Source organism: Mytilus galloprovincialis, chromosome 7 (assembly GCF_965363235.1).
Source record: "Mytilus galloprovincialis chromosome 7, xbMytGall1.hap1.1, whole genome shotgun sequence".
In the NCBI taxonomy this organism is placed as follows: Eukaryota; Metazoa; Mollusca; class Bivalvia; order Mytilida; family Mytilidae; genus Mytilus; species Mytilus galloprovincialis.
In genome coordinates, this window is record NC_134844.1 from 57,209,335 (window position 1) to 57,226,328 (window position 16,994).

A 16,994-nucleotide genomic window follows, 5' to 3' on the forward strand; every position below is an offset into this window, starting at 1 on the left:
TGGTTGCCTCCTTACACCTACACGAGCTAAAACATATACATATGAACATTTGATATCATTTATTTTGTGTGACAACTCTTCACCAATGACCTGAGTGAAAGGTTGACATGGGCAGATCCAGAAATTTCCATTTTTTTAATTTTTTGTTGTTTTTTTTTTTTTTGGGGGGGGGGGGGGGGGGGGGGCAGAGGGGGATGCTTGCTCCAGTCATGCTTCAGTGATTCCCTATATAATCAACAAAATATTTCACACCAAAAAGGGGGGGGCGGGGCTTTCTCCTTAATAAGAAATCTCTGTTTTCAGGCATAGGCTCATATAAATTTGCCTTTTGAAGAACTGAAATAAATATGAAACGGCTAATGAGTTTTCAGATGCTTTACATTAAAATACATCATGTACATACATGTGACATACACAATTATATATAAATGTAGAATCAAATCTTGATAAATGTATGTAGTTGAAATTGTTAGCTTTAAACATTAAAAAAATGAACTCCCAAAGTTTAAACACAATTAAGAATGACCATGTACATGATGTACATGTAGTCTGTAATGTATGCCATTGCCATGAAGCTAGATCATTGTAGGTAAACTGTCATCTATTCCCTTAAATCTTTGTCCCCAGTCACCCCAAGTTTGATTTAAATTAGGGAGCTTCTGGGGGGAATCCATTTGATTTTTATGGGGGGGCTAGGATGAAATTTGAAAAAAATAGGCAGAACAGGAGTTTTGAGAAGAAAAAAAAGGCAGGATGAGACACTAGCAAAAAAAAAGTCAGGACGACAATTTTGGTAAAAAAAGTCAGGATAAACTAAAAAAAGAAAGGCAGGAACGAACAGAGTGAAAAATAAAAAGGCAGGACAGAGATTACAGCTAAAAAAAAAATGCAGGATAAAATTTTTCATCCTAGCCCCCCCCCCCCCCCCCCCCCATAAAAATCAAATGGTAGCTCCCTTAGTCAAGTATATATCTACTCTATTAGGTCTCTAGTTTGGATAGTGTATAACTTGCAAATTAAAATCATACTCCTTCCAAATTTCTTTCTTTAAAATATTATGGATGAAATAGCAAGTAAAGAATGAAATTAAATTGGATGAAATGTGTCAATTTTTTTGGTAAAGTAGTATGTCTGAAGTTGTCAAACTTAATGATAGACCCTTCAGGGGCGGATCCAGTCATTTTAAAAAGGGGTTTCCTAACCCAGGACAAAAAGGGGGGGGGGGGGGTAATTACATGTCCCCATTCAAATGCATTGATAGTCCAAAAAAGGGGGGTCTTTGACACATTCCTCATTCCCATTCTCAATTTTATCATGTAGTCGTCGTAGTCCGAAGACACTTAGTTTTCGCATAATTACTTTTAGTATAAGTTAACAGAAATCTATGAAACTCAAACACAGGGTTTGTGACCAGAGTTTTTGTCCAGAGTTTAGAAATTACATGAATTAGGGGCCAAAAGGGGCCAATATTAAACTTTGCTTGATTTTATAGAAAATTGAATTATTGGGGTTCTTTGATATATATATATTCCAAATCTAACTGTGTATTTAGATTCCTAGTTTTTTGGTCCTGTTTAAATTGATCTATCTTAAGGTTCAAAGGGTCCAAAATTAAACTTATTTTGATTTTAATAATATTTAAATTCTTGGTGTTCTTTAATCATGTTAATATGCTGAATCTGAATATTTACTTAGATTTTTAGTATTTGCCCAAATTTCAAGTTGGTCCAAATTGGGGTCCAATATTTTACTTTGTTTGATTTCAAAAAAATTGAATATATGTATATGGGGTTCTTTGATATGCTGAATCTAACCATTCATTTAGATTTTTGATATTTTGGCCCGTTAACAAATTGGTCCACATTGAGATCTAAAGGGTCCAAAATTGAACTTTATTTGATTTCATCAAATAATGAATTATTTGGGTTCTTTGATCATGTTGATATGCTGCATCTAACCATGTATTAAGATTTTGAATATTGGACCATTTTAGAGGTTAATTGTCAATTTAAAATTTTTAAGTACTTGGACCACATTCATTCAATGTCAGAAACCTATGCTGCATCAACTATTGAATCACAATCCAAATTTACAATTCAGAGTTGTATCCATAAAATTGAGAATGGAAATGGGGAATTTGTCAAAGAGACAACAACCCGACCAAATAAAAAAACAACAGCAGAAGGTCACCAACAGGTCTTCAATGTAGCGAGAAATTCCCGCACCCGGAAGCGTCCTTCAGCTGGCCCCTAAACAAATATATACTAGTTCAGTGATAATGAACGCCATACTAATTTCCAAAGTGTACACAAGAAACTAAAATTACAAAGACTTACAAAGGCCAGAGGCTCCTGACTTGGGACAGGCGCAAAATGCGGCGGGGTTAAACATGTTTGTGAGATCTCAACCTCCCCCTATACCTCTAACCAATGTAGAAAAGTTTGAATTGAATGTTGTGTCCATACTTGCTCCAACTGTTCAGGGTTTAAAGTGTACGTTTGTATCAAGCTGAGCCATGCATAGCATTCTTATTGGTTATTTATATATTAATTTGAAATTTTGATGAGTTAGACACATACAGATTATACTGTAAACAATATTTCAGAGTTTAACGTAGTCAAGCAAAACAAATCATAGAAGAATAGTTAAATCATGTTTTTGTTGTCCAATGAAAAATTAGTACGAACACCAAGAAAAAGTATGGGAATGTTTGTTTTTTAAACTATTGACCAGGGTGAAAGTCTTTGAAAGTCATGACTGACCAAAAGTTTGTGAAATGAAATAGCACAAATATTCCATTCTTATTAAATATTATTGTATATAAAGAAAATACTGATGTTTAATAATAGTTTTTACCCTTTTTATGTTTTATAGGACAAGAAATATAGAAAAATAATGAAAAATATAAACAGTTTCAATAGAAATGAGCGACAAAACAAGATAAACAGAATACAACAAGGCCTAAATGGTAAGACCACTTCTATATACTGTAAATTCAGAAATTATTGCTTGCATTTATTATTTTTCAGGGAATGGACAACTTATTGTGATTACAAAAAAAAATCTGCATCAATTATATATACATGATATATATATATGTTTCTGTTATCAAAATATGATTTCTTATTTTTGCGATACTCACCCAGTCACATTAATCGCATTACTAAAAACCTCTGGATAATTTCTGAATTACAGTAATAAACATGATAAAAGTAATTGCCTTTGAATGATGACTCTTATAAAAATAAGAAGATGTGGTATGGTAAATGAGTGACTTATCCACCAGAGTTCAAAGAAGTGGATGCAAGAAATTAAAGGCCAATGATGGGCTGGCCTTCAATAATGAGACAACACTTCCTTTATAGGTCAGCCAATAAAGATCCCAACATGAAAAGATTTAAACAATCCAATTTAGTTCAACATGTTCAAAAACAATAACAATTAATAAAAAAATATCATGTCTGTGAGCACTCAACCTCTTACCTGACCATAATATAGGACAGTGGTTCAAATAACACAGCATATGAAAATTCTATAACAACTTTTGCAAGTGGCTAAACTTTAAATATCACTGCAAGGCACTAAACAACGAAAATTTAATCTTGGACACAAAGCACTGAAATAAGAGAACTCATATAAAGCATGACAAGTAAGAATATCAAATGAAAGTTTCTCAAATGTTAAAGTCATATGAAACGAGTGAGTGATGAAAAATAAAGTTTGTCCAACTTTTGAACCAATGCATGTATACATCATAAACTTAGTCCTCTGTGCACGATTTTATCATTATTTTCACAAGTATATCATATAAATCGTCAATTTTTTTTTCTCTCTGTTTGTTATGATTTAACAAATAATGCTGCTCATTAAATGCCGTGTTTTGAAGCTGAGTTTTACCGATTGCCACCTTATAGTAAACAAATCACAAAAAGCATGGGTATTGAGCACGTGTTTAACATGTATAATCAGCTATTTGTTTATTTCAATGACAGATCCTTGCATATTGTGGTCACCGGATTTTTACGAGGAGGGTTACGCTCGGGTCACTATGTATATGGAAAATATGTATCGGCGAATTGCTTCCTGGAAGCAAGCAATTAAAAATAAGTAAACTTCTTCTAAATGTGGACAAATTAAAGAATTTTCCTCAGAAAAAAGTATATGTACTTAAGTTGCATAATGAAAACTATCCATTTAGTTATAAAAAACATAATTATTATACATATTTTTTTTTAATTTGAGGTTTCTTATGACTTTAATTAAAACATGATAAAATAAGCCTATTTATATTGCTGTTTTTTTCTCCATTTATCATGTTTATAACTTCTTTTTTTTATTTTGTGTATTTATAGGTCAGATATCTTGGTTTTTATGATCATCGTCAGGTCCTGCAAGTCTATACTGAAGAGGAAACTTATTTGTTAATACTTTTCTACATAATGTGCTAATTGGATTAATTAATGTGAAATGAACTCAATTGTGTGTTTTTCTGGAAAAAGAAATAGAAAAAATTCTACAAAATTGCTATAAACAAAATGGAGTACTATCAAAGATGCACAAGGACACAATGGTGTAAAATGTAACAACCTACATATTCACTGATGGATTATGGAGAAATTAAGAAAAAAAATAGTATCTTTGTCATGTTTGTTGTCGAAATAAACACATGCGTTATCCATTCATGTACATAATATTATGTACATGGCTCTCCATCATATCAAATATACAGAGAAGATGTTTGAAGAACAAGTTGCCAAAATTTATTCAACCAATTGAAGGAAGATGTCTTGTGAATGGAATTATTTATGCACTGAACTGTTATGTAGACTGTAGAATAATTATACACAGCAGCTGAAACAGAAGACAAGTTAATTTGACATGAAAAGTGTTTATTTTATATAATCTTTTGTATCAACATGATCAATAATTCAGTCTAGGAGAAAATATATTTATACTGTTTGTCAATGTTTGTACTGTTATGAAATTTTTATAGAGGAAAAACATTTCCTTAAGGGAAATTTGATGTTCAGAAATTTCCTTAGAGGAAATTTGAAGAACAATGATTTCCTTAGAGGAAATTTCCTCAAAGGAAAATTTGAAGCGGCAAATTTCCTCAAAAGAAAAAGAATTTCCTCAAAGGAAATAATTATGCAGCAAATTCCCTAAGGGAAATCTTTTTCCCTTGAGGAAAACTCTTTTTCCTCTGAGGAAATTGTTGATAAAAGGGGCATTACTTTTTCAACAGTGGTGCTAGAGCCAAACATATTTAGGACAAATATCAGAGAACCAATACCAATCAAGTTATCAACTTCATTTTGACTTAACTCCAAAAATTAAGGTGACAACTTTTGCACTCAGCGGAATTGCAAACTTGTCCCGGATACTGTTAATATTCTTATACAAGACCTGTTTATTTTCTCTTGCTTATGACCTTAGATATATTATTAATGCTGTATGTTTATGCTTATGACCTTAGATATATTATTGCTGTATGTTAATGCTTATGAAATTAGATATATTATTGCTGCATGTTTATACTTTTGACCTTAGATACATTATTGCTGTATGTTGATTGTCACTTGCTTATGACCTTAGATATATTATTGCTGCATGTTTTTTTTTAAATGCTTATGACCTTAGATACATTATTGCTGTATGTTGATTGTCACTTGCTTATGACCTTAGATATATTATTGCTGCATGTTTTTTTTTAAATGCTTATGACCTTAGATACATTATTGCTGTATGTTGATTGTCACTTGCTTATGACCTTAGATATATTATTGCTGCATGTTTATGCTTATGACCTTAGATATACTATTGCTGTATGTTGATTGTCTTTTGCTTATGACCTTAGACATGTTAGATATACTATTGCTGTATGTTGATTGTCTTTTGCTTATGACCTTAGATATACAATGTATAATATTGCTGCATGTTTATGCTTATGACCTTAGATATATTATTGCTGTATGTTTATTGTCACTTGCTTATGACCTTAGATACATTATTCATGTTATTTGTGCTGGTTTATTGACACTTGCTTAAGTTATTTTATTGCTGTGTGTTTAATTTTCTGTTTTTGTTTCACACATTTTACTTGATGGTGTTATCTCAGTGAAAGATGAAATATTAAAACACAAGTGCCTTATTTGTTATACCAATTGTAATGTTTTGTCTTTTTGAAAATGATATTCTCAAATGTACATAACTTAAATTAAGAAGTGTTGAAATTAAGTAAGGATATGGTATGTGATTGCCAATGAGACAACTAAAAACCAGAGATAAAGGTATTTTCAGCCAGTTACTGAACAGCCGTCAACAATGAGCAAGACCTATCAACATTTAAATGTCTGCATGAAAAAAACACAAAAACATTCAAATGGATAAACATAAGACACTGTGTGCAATGGTGTGAAAGCTATATATGCAAAACTATATACTGAAAATTCAGAAATTATTGCTAGCAATTGTAAGTGCGATTTTTCTCAATTTCATCATTTTTTTGTGTGCAAAATTTAGAATAATCCTGTTTAGTTCATAAAAAATTTCAATATGCAAGTGTATATTATTGTGATTATAACCCTGTCACTATTTTCACAATAATAAAAACAGCAATAATTTCTGAATTTATAGTAGTTAAATTTTTGACACATAGTGATTTACTTTCAATTAAGCATGCCTAGACAAAAATCGTAGGACACACAATTATATATTTCTACAATTAAGATTCAAAGAAATACTTGTACCCATAATAACTTAGTCCGTTTTGTGAAATTGCTTCACTCATGCAATTAGAGGATTTTTTTATGTTTTCTTTTTAGTTATATCACTTCCCATGTGAACAATTATTGTTCCCATGGGAAAACATATTGTTCCCAAGGGAAAAATTATTGTTCCCAAGGGAAAAATTATTGTTCCCATGGGAAAAAATATTGTTCCCATGGGAAAAGTATTTTCCCATGGGAAGAAAAGGAGTTCCCTTGGGAAGAAAAGTTCCCTTGGGAAATTTAAAGTTTCCCTTGGGAAATTTAGAACTTCCCATGGGAACAAACAATTTACTTATGTTCCCATGGGAACTTTAAAGTTCCTATGGGAACTCTAAACTTCCCATGGGAAAAGTAATTTTTCCCATGGGAACTTTCAATGTTCCCATGGGAAATTCTAATATTCCCATGGGAATTATCAAATTTCCCATGGGAAATGTACTTTTAATCAGCTGCAGTGACAAGAGTGACAACAGTGACAAGTTGGGACATATGGCATTTTTTCAATTTTTCAATAATCTATCACTGGGCAAATTTTTTTTTTTGATATCTTGTAAACCGACAAAGTCAGATTTGCCGATACTGGAATGGCAAATTTGTCCCGCACAGTGTTGTTTCATCTACCGGATGCCAAGATTGTATAATAGCCAGTAAGCAATTACAGTTGTACATAAATGCGGAATATCAATAAATTTGTCATGATACATTTGATTATTTTACAGTTTATTGTATGTGTTCAACACCACTCTATGAAATTAATAAAAACATTACTCATGTTTGTACGTACGTGTCAACACAATATAATACATGTACCTGTAAAACCGAAAAATCTCACAGTAACCGATAATAAAATGGCGAGACCAATCATGATGATTTGAATCTTGCGTACTCATTCATTAGAACAGCAACCAATTTTGGGACGAACAGACGGACGGACGTTCGTATGGACGTACAGACGGACAAGATTAAAATACAATGCCCGTCCTGTATGACGGGGAATATACAACATGTCAGCCTTGGTAATAATGACTGACCTTGTTCATATACATGTACACATGAAAATATATCAATATTTTTTTCAATTTCTTCTTTTTTGATACATAATTAATCATCCAGTTTGATTTCCTCCTTATAGTGGCTATACACGATCACTACAGATCAAGAAGAAAACAGTGAGAATCTAAGAGGTCAACTATTTTATTTATGTCATATCTCCTGTCATTCGAACAAATATTTTTGTAATTTGTTCGTTTTTTTCTGTTTGATATTGACGAAATTGAAAAACTGCTGAATTGTGAGGGCGATGTAATTATTTATGAAACTATTTAAACAACTAAAAATTGATATAGCGTTCATTTAATGTTTACAGTTTCTTTAGTGTTTCATATAAATCTTTTAAAACTTACAAAATAGATATTAACATGTGTGTAAGTACATAGTTTACCGTAATCTATTGCCAATACTTTTTTAAATGGTTTGTTCGTATGGGAAAATATAGATTATTTTGATTATATTCTAAATTGTTTCGATGACCAACTTCCCTTTTTATTCTATTTTCATCAGTGAAATAAAAAAACTGTCTGAATAAAAAAAACTAGACTTTGCATCTACTAATGAGTTATTTCATTATGCGATGTTTGAATACCGTGAGAAAATACACTTATGTATTGATACGTATATATATATGATTTTTCATATGACCGTTTAACCAATATAAAAAAAAAGATGTGGTATAATTGCCAATGAGACAACGTTCACAAGAGACGAAAATGAATCAGAAATTAACAGCTATAGGTCACCGTATAGCCTTCAACAATGAACAAAGCTCATACCAAATAGTCCGCTAATGTAAAACAATCAAACGAAAAAACCAAGACTCTACATTAGGTATTAAAAGATAGACAAACAAATATTTTACACAGCAACACACGACAACCACTCATTTACAGGCTCATAACTTAAGACAGGTACATACAGAATGTGGCGTGGTCGAACATGTTTGAGAGTGCCCCCCCCCCCCCCCCCCCCTTAACTTGGGACAGTAGTATTCCTAACCAAATGTAATCCTTTTATGCCTTTAATGATAACCGACACTATTTCTTCCTCGTCATTTCTTCTCACCCACCCGAAATTATTTTATTTCAATGATAATTTAAACTATAATCGCCTTAAACCACGAAACAAATACTTAGATTAAACCAATAGGTATCTATTACTCAATCTCATTTATGAAGTTTTCGTTATGTCCTTTTTTGTTCCTATACATGTAGCTCTTCGACTGTTTCGTTTCTTATACAGCATAGGCTTATACATAAATAACTTGAACATATTAAGCTTTATTTAGAGTCGGCATAGAATACAAACAACTTGTATTGAACTTTTAACCGCCATAAATATTCGGTTTCGAGCGTTACTACATGATGAAGGTATTCCAGAAAAGCGTTTCGGAAGTATCATGCAATTTGTAACGTGTTATCTACATTTTGTTATCAGTTTGATCTTGAAATTTTTAAGTCATCTGTACATAATTAAATGTTTCCTTATGTTTTAATGTGTATATAGTTGCTAATATTATACCCTATGGGTAGTGCTCCACAATTAATGGAGGAATATACAACATGTACAAGATACTGAACTTAAAATTAAACTTACCATTTTTGATTGCTACATTTGTTGAATTTAATGAATTATGTTTTCCCATGTGACTGGGCTGTGACGATGTTATGATGTTATATTTCACTGTTGTCTCATGGTCATTTGGAATTTTACTTGAGCAATCGTTCGCTTTCACCATATAATTTTGTAATTTTAACGTCACTTCCGGTGTCGGATGACAGTCAAATGGAGAGGAATAGTATCTTGCATATTTGCCTGTTATCTGTTGTAGACATGCTGGAACATGATCCCCGACACAATAATAAAATTGAAACAAAAAACTGAAAAAAAGATTATACTGCATAAATTTTGTAATTAGTAATTAGTATGGGCAATTATTTATTTGTCACTGTAACTCATATTTCTAATTTGTATATTATACAATGTATATATAATTATATCACTGTCTTTTGATCACTGTTTTTTCAATACAATATGTGTGTAGTTTAAAAGGTAAAACATTTCTACATGTAGTTATTTTTGTGTGTTTTGCGATAAACCGCTATGACAATAATTTAATAGTTTGGTGTACGCCCAGTATAGATTTTCCCATTGTTGAACGATATACGGTAACCCGTTATGGTTAACATATGCCTGTCGTGCGTGTCTGAGGGTTTATGTACGCTGTATAATTTATAAAATTAAGCTTAAGAAACCTATATGCTCATTCATATTCTATCCTTTGTTGACTTTTGTTATCTTTTTAGCTTGTGTGGCTTCTTCCTTTCTTTCTTTTTCTTATTCTTTTTGATAATTATGATTTCCGTTTCTATTTCTGAGTACTTCTTTAGAGTTGTATAAAGCAGCTGTTATATACAATGTACTTATAATGTACACAATACTATGTTTTGCGAGGTGTACATGTACTATTTCAAATAAAGCATCAACCTTACTTGATGTATAATGATAAAATAATACTCGGTAGACATTGTACATGTATATAATACAAAGCATGAAACAAATTTATTTGATAACGCCTCGTTGCTCCTGTAGGTTAACTTCGGTTGAGAAGCAATTTGCAGTAATTTCTGAACTGTGAAAAGATACACATTTTTTTCACTCAATATTAATTTCATGGCAATACAAAAAATTGTGAACATGCAAATACACTGGACTATGAATAATAGAATATTAAACGTATTTGCTTGTATCTAATTTTCTAATGTATTTTCATCTTTATCTTTCCTTGCAAGAAATCTTACTTTCAACCAACCAAGAAAAACTTAATATGATAAGCATTTCTGACTTACTTGCAAAGCGAAGTTTCGTTTTCTTTTGAAAATTGATTCTGTGCATTGATTAACTTTTGGTCACTATTTTTACAGGACTCTTGTATAGTCATAAAATCCTGCTGTGTACAATTCCGACAAGCACCAACGACTGAAAGAAAACAATGAAATGAAATATCTTGGAAAGTGGGATGCATCATGGTTTAGAGCCATTATTCGACTCTTTTAAAATTGTAAGAGTATATTCCAGCCTTGAAAATTATGCTATTTTTATTATTGACAGGATAAATATATATAGTTCTGAAAGATGATATCAGATACGTTCCATATGTCGTTACTACACGTATCCATCCCTTTTTCACGAGTGTTACCTTCCGAATTAGACTAATTACCGGGTTTGTAATAATATAAGCAACACGATGGGAGCCACATGTGGAGCAAGATATGCATACCCTTCCGGAACACCTGAAATCACCCCTAGTTTTGGTGGGGTTCGTGTTGCTTATTCTATAGTTTTCCTTGTTGTGTCTTGTGTACTTTTATTTTTCTGTTTGTTATTTTCCTTTTTAGCCATGGCGTTGTCCGTTTATTTTCGATCTATGAGTTTTATTAATGTCCCTCTGGTATCTTTCGCCCCTCTTTTGAAATGTCACTATGACAAAAAGGAAAAAATCGACCAAAAATAGTAATTCATACACCTAGTTTTTGACAAAATACATTCTCATTAAGATATGCACAAAATTTTATAAATTGTCATTTTGGTCTAGCCTTGACCTAAAACCTAAATATAAACGACCAATGACTTCTAAAACTTAGTCTTTTTTTGACGTTTTAGCAGTTTTGCACTAAATGCAAAAGTTTACTCATAATGCAAATACGTGAGACAAAATTTAAAGCAAAAAATACTGATGTCAAACAATCACGTAATACTTAGTTTGAACATTAAAAAGATGTAATTTATTTTTTTAGATTTATAATACTTTTTTTTCTTAAATGAATTCGATGGATTAAAACAGGGCCATATCATGCGTTTTATTTCATTTTTTACAATGGGTTTATTGTATGCACCATTTTTATCTAACAAGATGTTTACATTTAAATACAATATTCTTTCTCTTGTTTCATTTATCTAAATGATTTGAATACAAACAATTGTATTTACAGGCCCCATGGAGTCTGTGCATTGTGTTACTCGAATGACATCTATATGGATATTTTATGTTAATATATCGTACCTGTCGCACAATTCAAAATGAATATTAATGGCAAGATATGAGTAAATGTTCCATTAACTAGTATTCAGGTTTGTACGTCATACACATGTTTATTTGAAGCCAGGCAATTCAAGTGCGATTAGTTGACCATAACATTATAAACAGACGAATACCTACATGACTTTTAGGATTATTACTAGAATAGTATACCATTTTTAGGCCTAACCATTTAAAGTTTGTAAAATCCTACACAATATAGATAATTAGACGGATTTGTTTTAACTTCTTTCATTTGGGGATGACCGCCCGACATCTTTCAATGTCTACGTTGTTATTTCATTATTAATTTATAACACAACATTAGAATATTAAAACACCAAATCATTGTAGTTACAATTATAGTCATACAACGGTTTGGGTACTTTTCACGAGGTCGAATGGCGATGAACGCCCGATATCATTCAATTTGTTTTTTGTCATTTCATTATTAATTAATAATAACATTGGGATATATAATACAAACTAAGTAATGATTTATTTCGCTTGTTTGGATTATTTTCAGATGTAAAAGTATCATTACTTTGATGTAGATATGATATGTGTCGTATCAAGAACTCATTTCATTCATTTGCACGCAATAGCAAGTTCAGAAGCTATGAAAGTAAATTACGCATTTCTTTCAAGAGATAACACATATTTGATTTAATAATATCAAATTATACAATGTAAGAAAAAGAGTCAAGTGTTTAAACTTTTCTACAATCAAGTTACCAAAAGTATGCTCTTGTTGCTCCTTGCAATCAAGCTAAACCTCATCATATGCATAGATTGTGGAAACTAATGTTTCAAGTTAAAACCACAAATATTCAGAAATTACCTGACATTCTTTATAACATTCCGGTAGATCCGATTCACCTTCTCTTTTTGTATATAGATAGACTAACACTGTTACGTGTATGCGCATACACACACTGTAGTGTACACAACAAAATGTGCAAAATTAGAGTATATAAGGATGATTGATTGATTGATTGTTGGTTGCTTAACGTCCAGTGGCAAATATTTCATGCATGTTCAGGACGAGAACGAGTTAGTAATAATTATAATATGTAGGTCTTATAAAAGAGGCCATTATAGATGATGGTCGGGAAAATTTGGACTGCTACTAGAATATAAAGGTATATTGAATATGGACAGAAATTTTGCCTTGCAACAGGGCACTTGTGGACTCCTCAAGGAGTTGTTGCAAGGGTTTTTAACGTGCAAAGAGCGAGGGACTCGCTGTACACGAGGCATCGGATTGTCGGGCGACCAAGTGACCATATTTATATTTCCCAGACACCCTTAGGTATGATGTATATATGATGAAAAATATTAGGTTCATTAGGTCGTTATTCAAACAATTGTTGATTTATTTTAGTAGAGATTGTAAGAGGACGTCGATCATTCTTATTTTTACGAAATCATTCATTTTCCAATTCTTGTTAACGTTCGGATTTCAAAAATTGATTGAAAATACGGACACACTAACATAATTTCAACTTACAAATTCTTGGTAAAATTTGTATAAAATCTATTCGAACAGGTTTACCATTTGAAAATCACTATAAAGAAAGAGACGGTCGTGAATCGTAAGTTGTATTCATGCTGTCAGCTGGCATATCCATTCAATGCACATGTTTTCACTAAGTCTTATTGTTTGGACATACGGTCAACATAAGTAAAGGGTCGGGTGGAGGAGGCCACGTGAGGTGCGCATGTAACCCCGTTTTTAGCCCCCTACTATTGGTAATAGTTACAATGCAAACTGTCTGGACGATGTGATGTTCATCATTATGTCTGTTTGTTTTTCCGGAGGATTCAGGCGTTAGTACTGAATCTAGTTTGGTTGACTATCCTATATTTTTTTGTGATTCTTGCATTACTTGTTATGTGCAATGTATTAAATTCAACGTTATCAAAAAATATAGACAATACTGAGAAATTAGTAATTCTATTAAATACAGAGTTTGGTCTACAAATACCACCAAAGTATTATAACTTATATATTTTATTTTATTTAAACTGATTGATTCTTTTTACAGTAAATATATTTTGAACTTACCTTTCATGAAATAGATTATTACAACAACCAATATCATCATGTTGTGTTAAATCAATATCAAAATATTAAATTTGGACTTCATTTTACATGTGTACATGTAACAGTATGACCCTTATCAACTTTCCCAAATTGTATTGTGACTAATACGTTATTTGCACAACTATGCATTTAACAAAAATGTCACAAAGTCCTGAGTACTGATATGTGCCAATCACTTGTTTTGTATTTAATCACCCACGTGGAAAAAAAAAGGAATAATTGAAATATACATTTGTATTGAACATTTTTTTTTTATCAAAATATGAATAATATATTTTTTTTTCAATGATCGGATGTAAGTATCCATTGATCATCCTTCCGGAAATTTACATATAATTTAAAAACCGTGTGAATTTTTCAAGCTTGACTGAAAGCGGAATAATTCGATTAGTAAACAAAATATGACTCTTCTGTTGTTTTGTTTATTTGCCTTATAGGGTATTATCATACATGTCTATAAAATTTAAAATTATATCATTTCAAATATTATACAATCTTTTTTTTTTAAATGTAAACAGGTACATTTGTAGTGTATCGTACAGGTACACACTTTATCTAAACTAAATTACATTTTGATAAGTGCGTAGATAAGAAAGTTTACTTTTTACAACATAAAAATGTCAGCAAACATTTTAAATGTTTGAATAAGATTTATACCTGTAAAACGCCTTTTTGCATTTATTGAAGCTCTGTAAAACTCACGAATATTTGTTTAAAGCCGCAAATATGGTGTAGAATTACACAAAAGATAATATTGTTGTCTTAACCTATTTTATATAATGTCTTCTTTGTATAAAACACTGTGACTTTGAACAATATTAAAGTTGAATAATGTGTTCGGATATCGATATAAAATATCTTCATGATAGAAAAAAAGAAGTTTTGATAGTGGTATGATGCCAGTTAGGTAGCAACCATTTGATTTTCTGGGGGGGGGGGGGCTATGGTTTTTTTTTCTGGACAAATTTTTTTTTTCGCCTGCGGCGAAAAACAATCTATTTTTTTCGCGACAAGTCGAAAACAATTTTTTTCTTCCAATTTTAGCATTACATATAGTGGCAGCTGAGGGTGAAACAAACATTTTTTTTTTCTCAGAATCAAAAACAAATTATTTTTTTCCAAAAAAAACCATAGCCCCCCCCCAGAAAATCAAATGGTTGCTGCCTTACATGATGCAAGCCAACCCTCGATTCAGAAAACCCAGGTTAAGCGTCAGCAATATGTTGCAGTGAACGTTTCATACATTTGTATCACATTCATTTTTTGTATTTCTAAAATTCGTAATATTAAAAAACATAATCGTAATGCTAAAATTCGTAAATTAATTAACATAATCGTAATTCTAAAATTCGTAAATTAATTAACATAATCGTAATGCTAGAATTGTCATTTCCTTGCCTATACTTTCTGCCATGCTTCTAAATACTATGTTTGTAATACTGGCGGCTGCATCATCATTCAATATCGTTTAACTGCAGAGCGATGCTGTACAGCAAATCAACCCACTAGCCTGACTTATTATGAAATGTGTTAACAAGAAGAAATAATTTCTTTTTTTTTTCACGTTTAATACGTCTTGATTTAACAACAAAACACGTCCTTAGGACATGAATAATTTGATTTTATAAAGTTAAAATGTCTTCATCGTTCATGGGTATAATATAGTGAAATTGAACGTGTTATTATTATAAATATTAAATAGGATATCTTATCTGATTAAACAACCATTTATCAGGTAAGCATGACTTAACCTACCATGTACATAGTTAGAATTTGATATACGGATAACGTGTATTTATTCTAATTTAACTTTGTATAAAGCTGAATAAATGTTGACCTACATGTAGGGATAAAGTTGCCTCGGTTTAATGGTATTTATACACTGTACACTGATATCCAGCATTTAGAATACTGTCGGCTTTTGCTTGAGGTTTTGCAATACTTCAAGAAATTTCAAATAGTATAATAAAGACAAGGGACATCGTTCATCTTATCTTTTATATGCTATGTTTTTCAACTAAGGTTTTGAAATTATAAACACCGTCTCTTGTTAGTTCTGCAAAAAGTAAAGTTCCTCATTTCGTATGCAAATAAATCTTTATTGCATGTTTCTGGTCTAACCTTTATTAGGAATACTCAATTTTTTTGAGAGGTCACATATGTTAAACGTTGGCAGACATATAACAGATAATCGATTTTTCCGTTATTTGAGACTTACTGTAAAGGCTTGTCATGTGCACTGGGATAAGGAAAAATGGTCACACAATGTTAATTATGAAACCGTCAGATCAATGTTGGCTTTCGAACACGTAAATAAATATTAGACTCAAGTTAAGAAGCTGACGATACGGGTGTTTGTTCATTGTTGAAGGCACAAGGTTGCCTATATTTCAACTTTGGTGGATAGTTTTTTTTCACTGGCAATCATACCACATCTGCTTATTTGTTTTGTAACCAGAAAAGGGGGAATATATTGTCACTTTGCCTCTCACTATCTGTCTCTCTCTCTCTCTAACCTTTTGGGTTATTTTCCCCCAAAAAGGAACATGCATCAAGCAGGATAAACTACTTCAATTCTGAGTTCAAACCTTTGCTCTAGTAGTGAAATTTCTTTTGAAATATCAAAAAGGTATAGCTTTTTTTTTTTAGCAAAATCAACTATGGCATATAAAATAAATGTAAACGAAACCGTACATATTTACATAACATTTAAAGACCGAACTGTTCCAACAAAAACTATTTTTATAATTATCTATAAATCAAGGGTCGCTTTATCTTAGATTTACTTAAGTTCACAGGAGCTTTTGACAAGACTAAGATAGAAATACCATCATCAAATAACACCCGTAAAACTTTTGAATTTATCTACCTATGTATGATCTTTTCCCTTTTTGTTCGAATTCGAGGATTTGAAATACACAAATCCCAAATCTGACTAATTTGATAATTGCTGTCTGATAAAAATAACCAGCGGCAAATATTTCAT

At 31.5% G+C, this 16,994-nt stretch overlaps 1 protein-coding gene across 4 annotated transcripts in view; it reads right to left on the minus strand.

The window, feature by feature from the left end:
* The window catches only part of LOC143083357 (uncharacterized), a 141,133-nt gene that overhangs the window by 13,569 nt on the left and 110,570 nt on the right, over positions 1-16,994 (minus strand). For 3 of the 4 annotated variants that reach the window (XM_076259610.1, XM_076259611.1, XM_076259612.1), the window contains exons 2-3: positions 10,673-10,802; positions 9,420-9,703 (exon numbers count right to left, since the gene is read on the minus strand). In XM_076259610.1, coding sequence (XP_076115725.1) covers positions 9,420-9,703; positions 10,673-10,802 — 414 coding nt within the window. Of the gene's footprint in view, positions 1-9,419; positions 9,704-10,672; positions 10,803-13,969; positions 14,164-16,994 lie in introns of those variants that run through there. The other variant, XM_076259613.1, reaches the window with a different exon arrangement.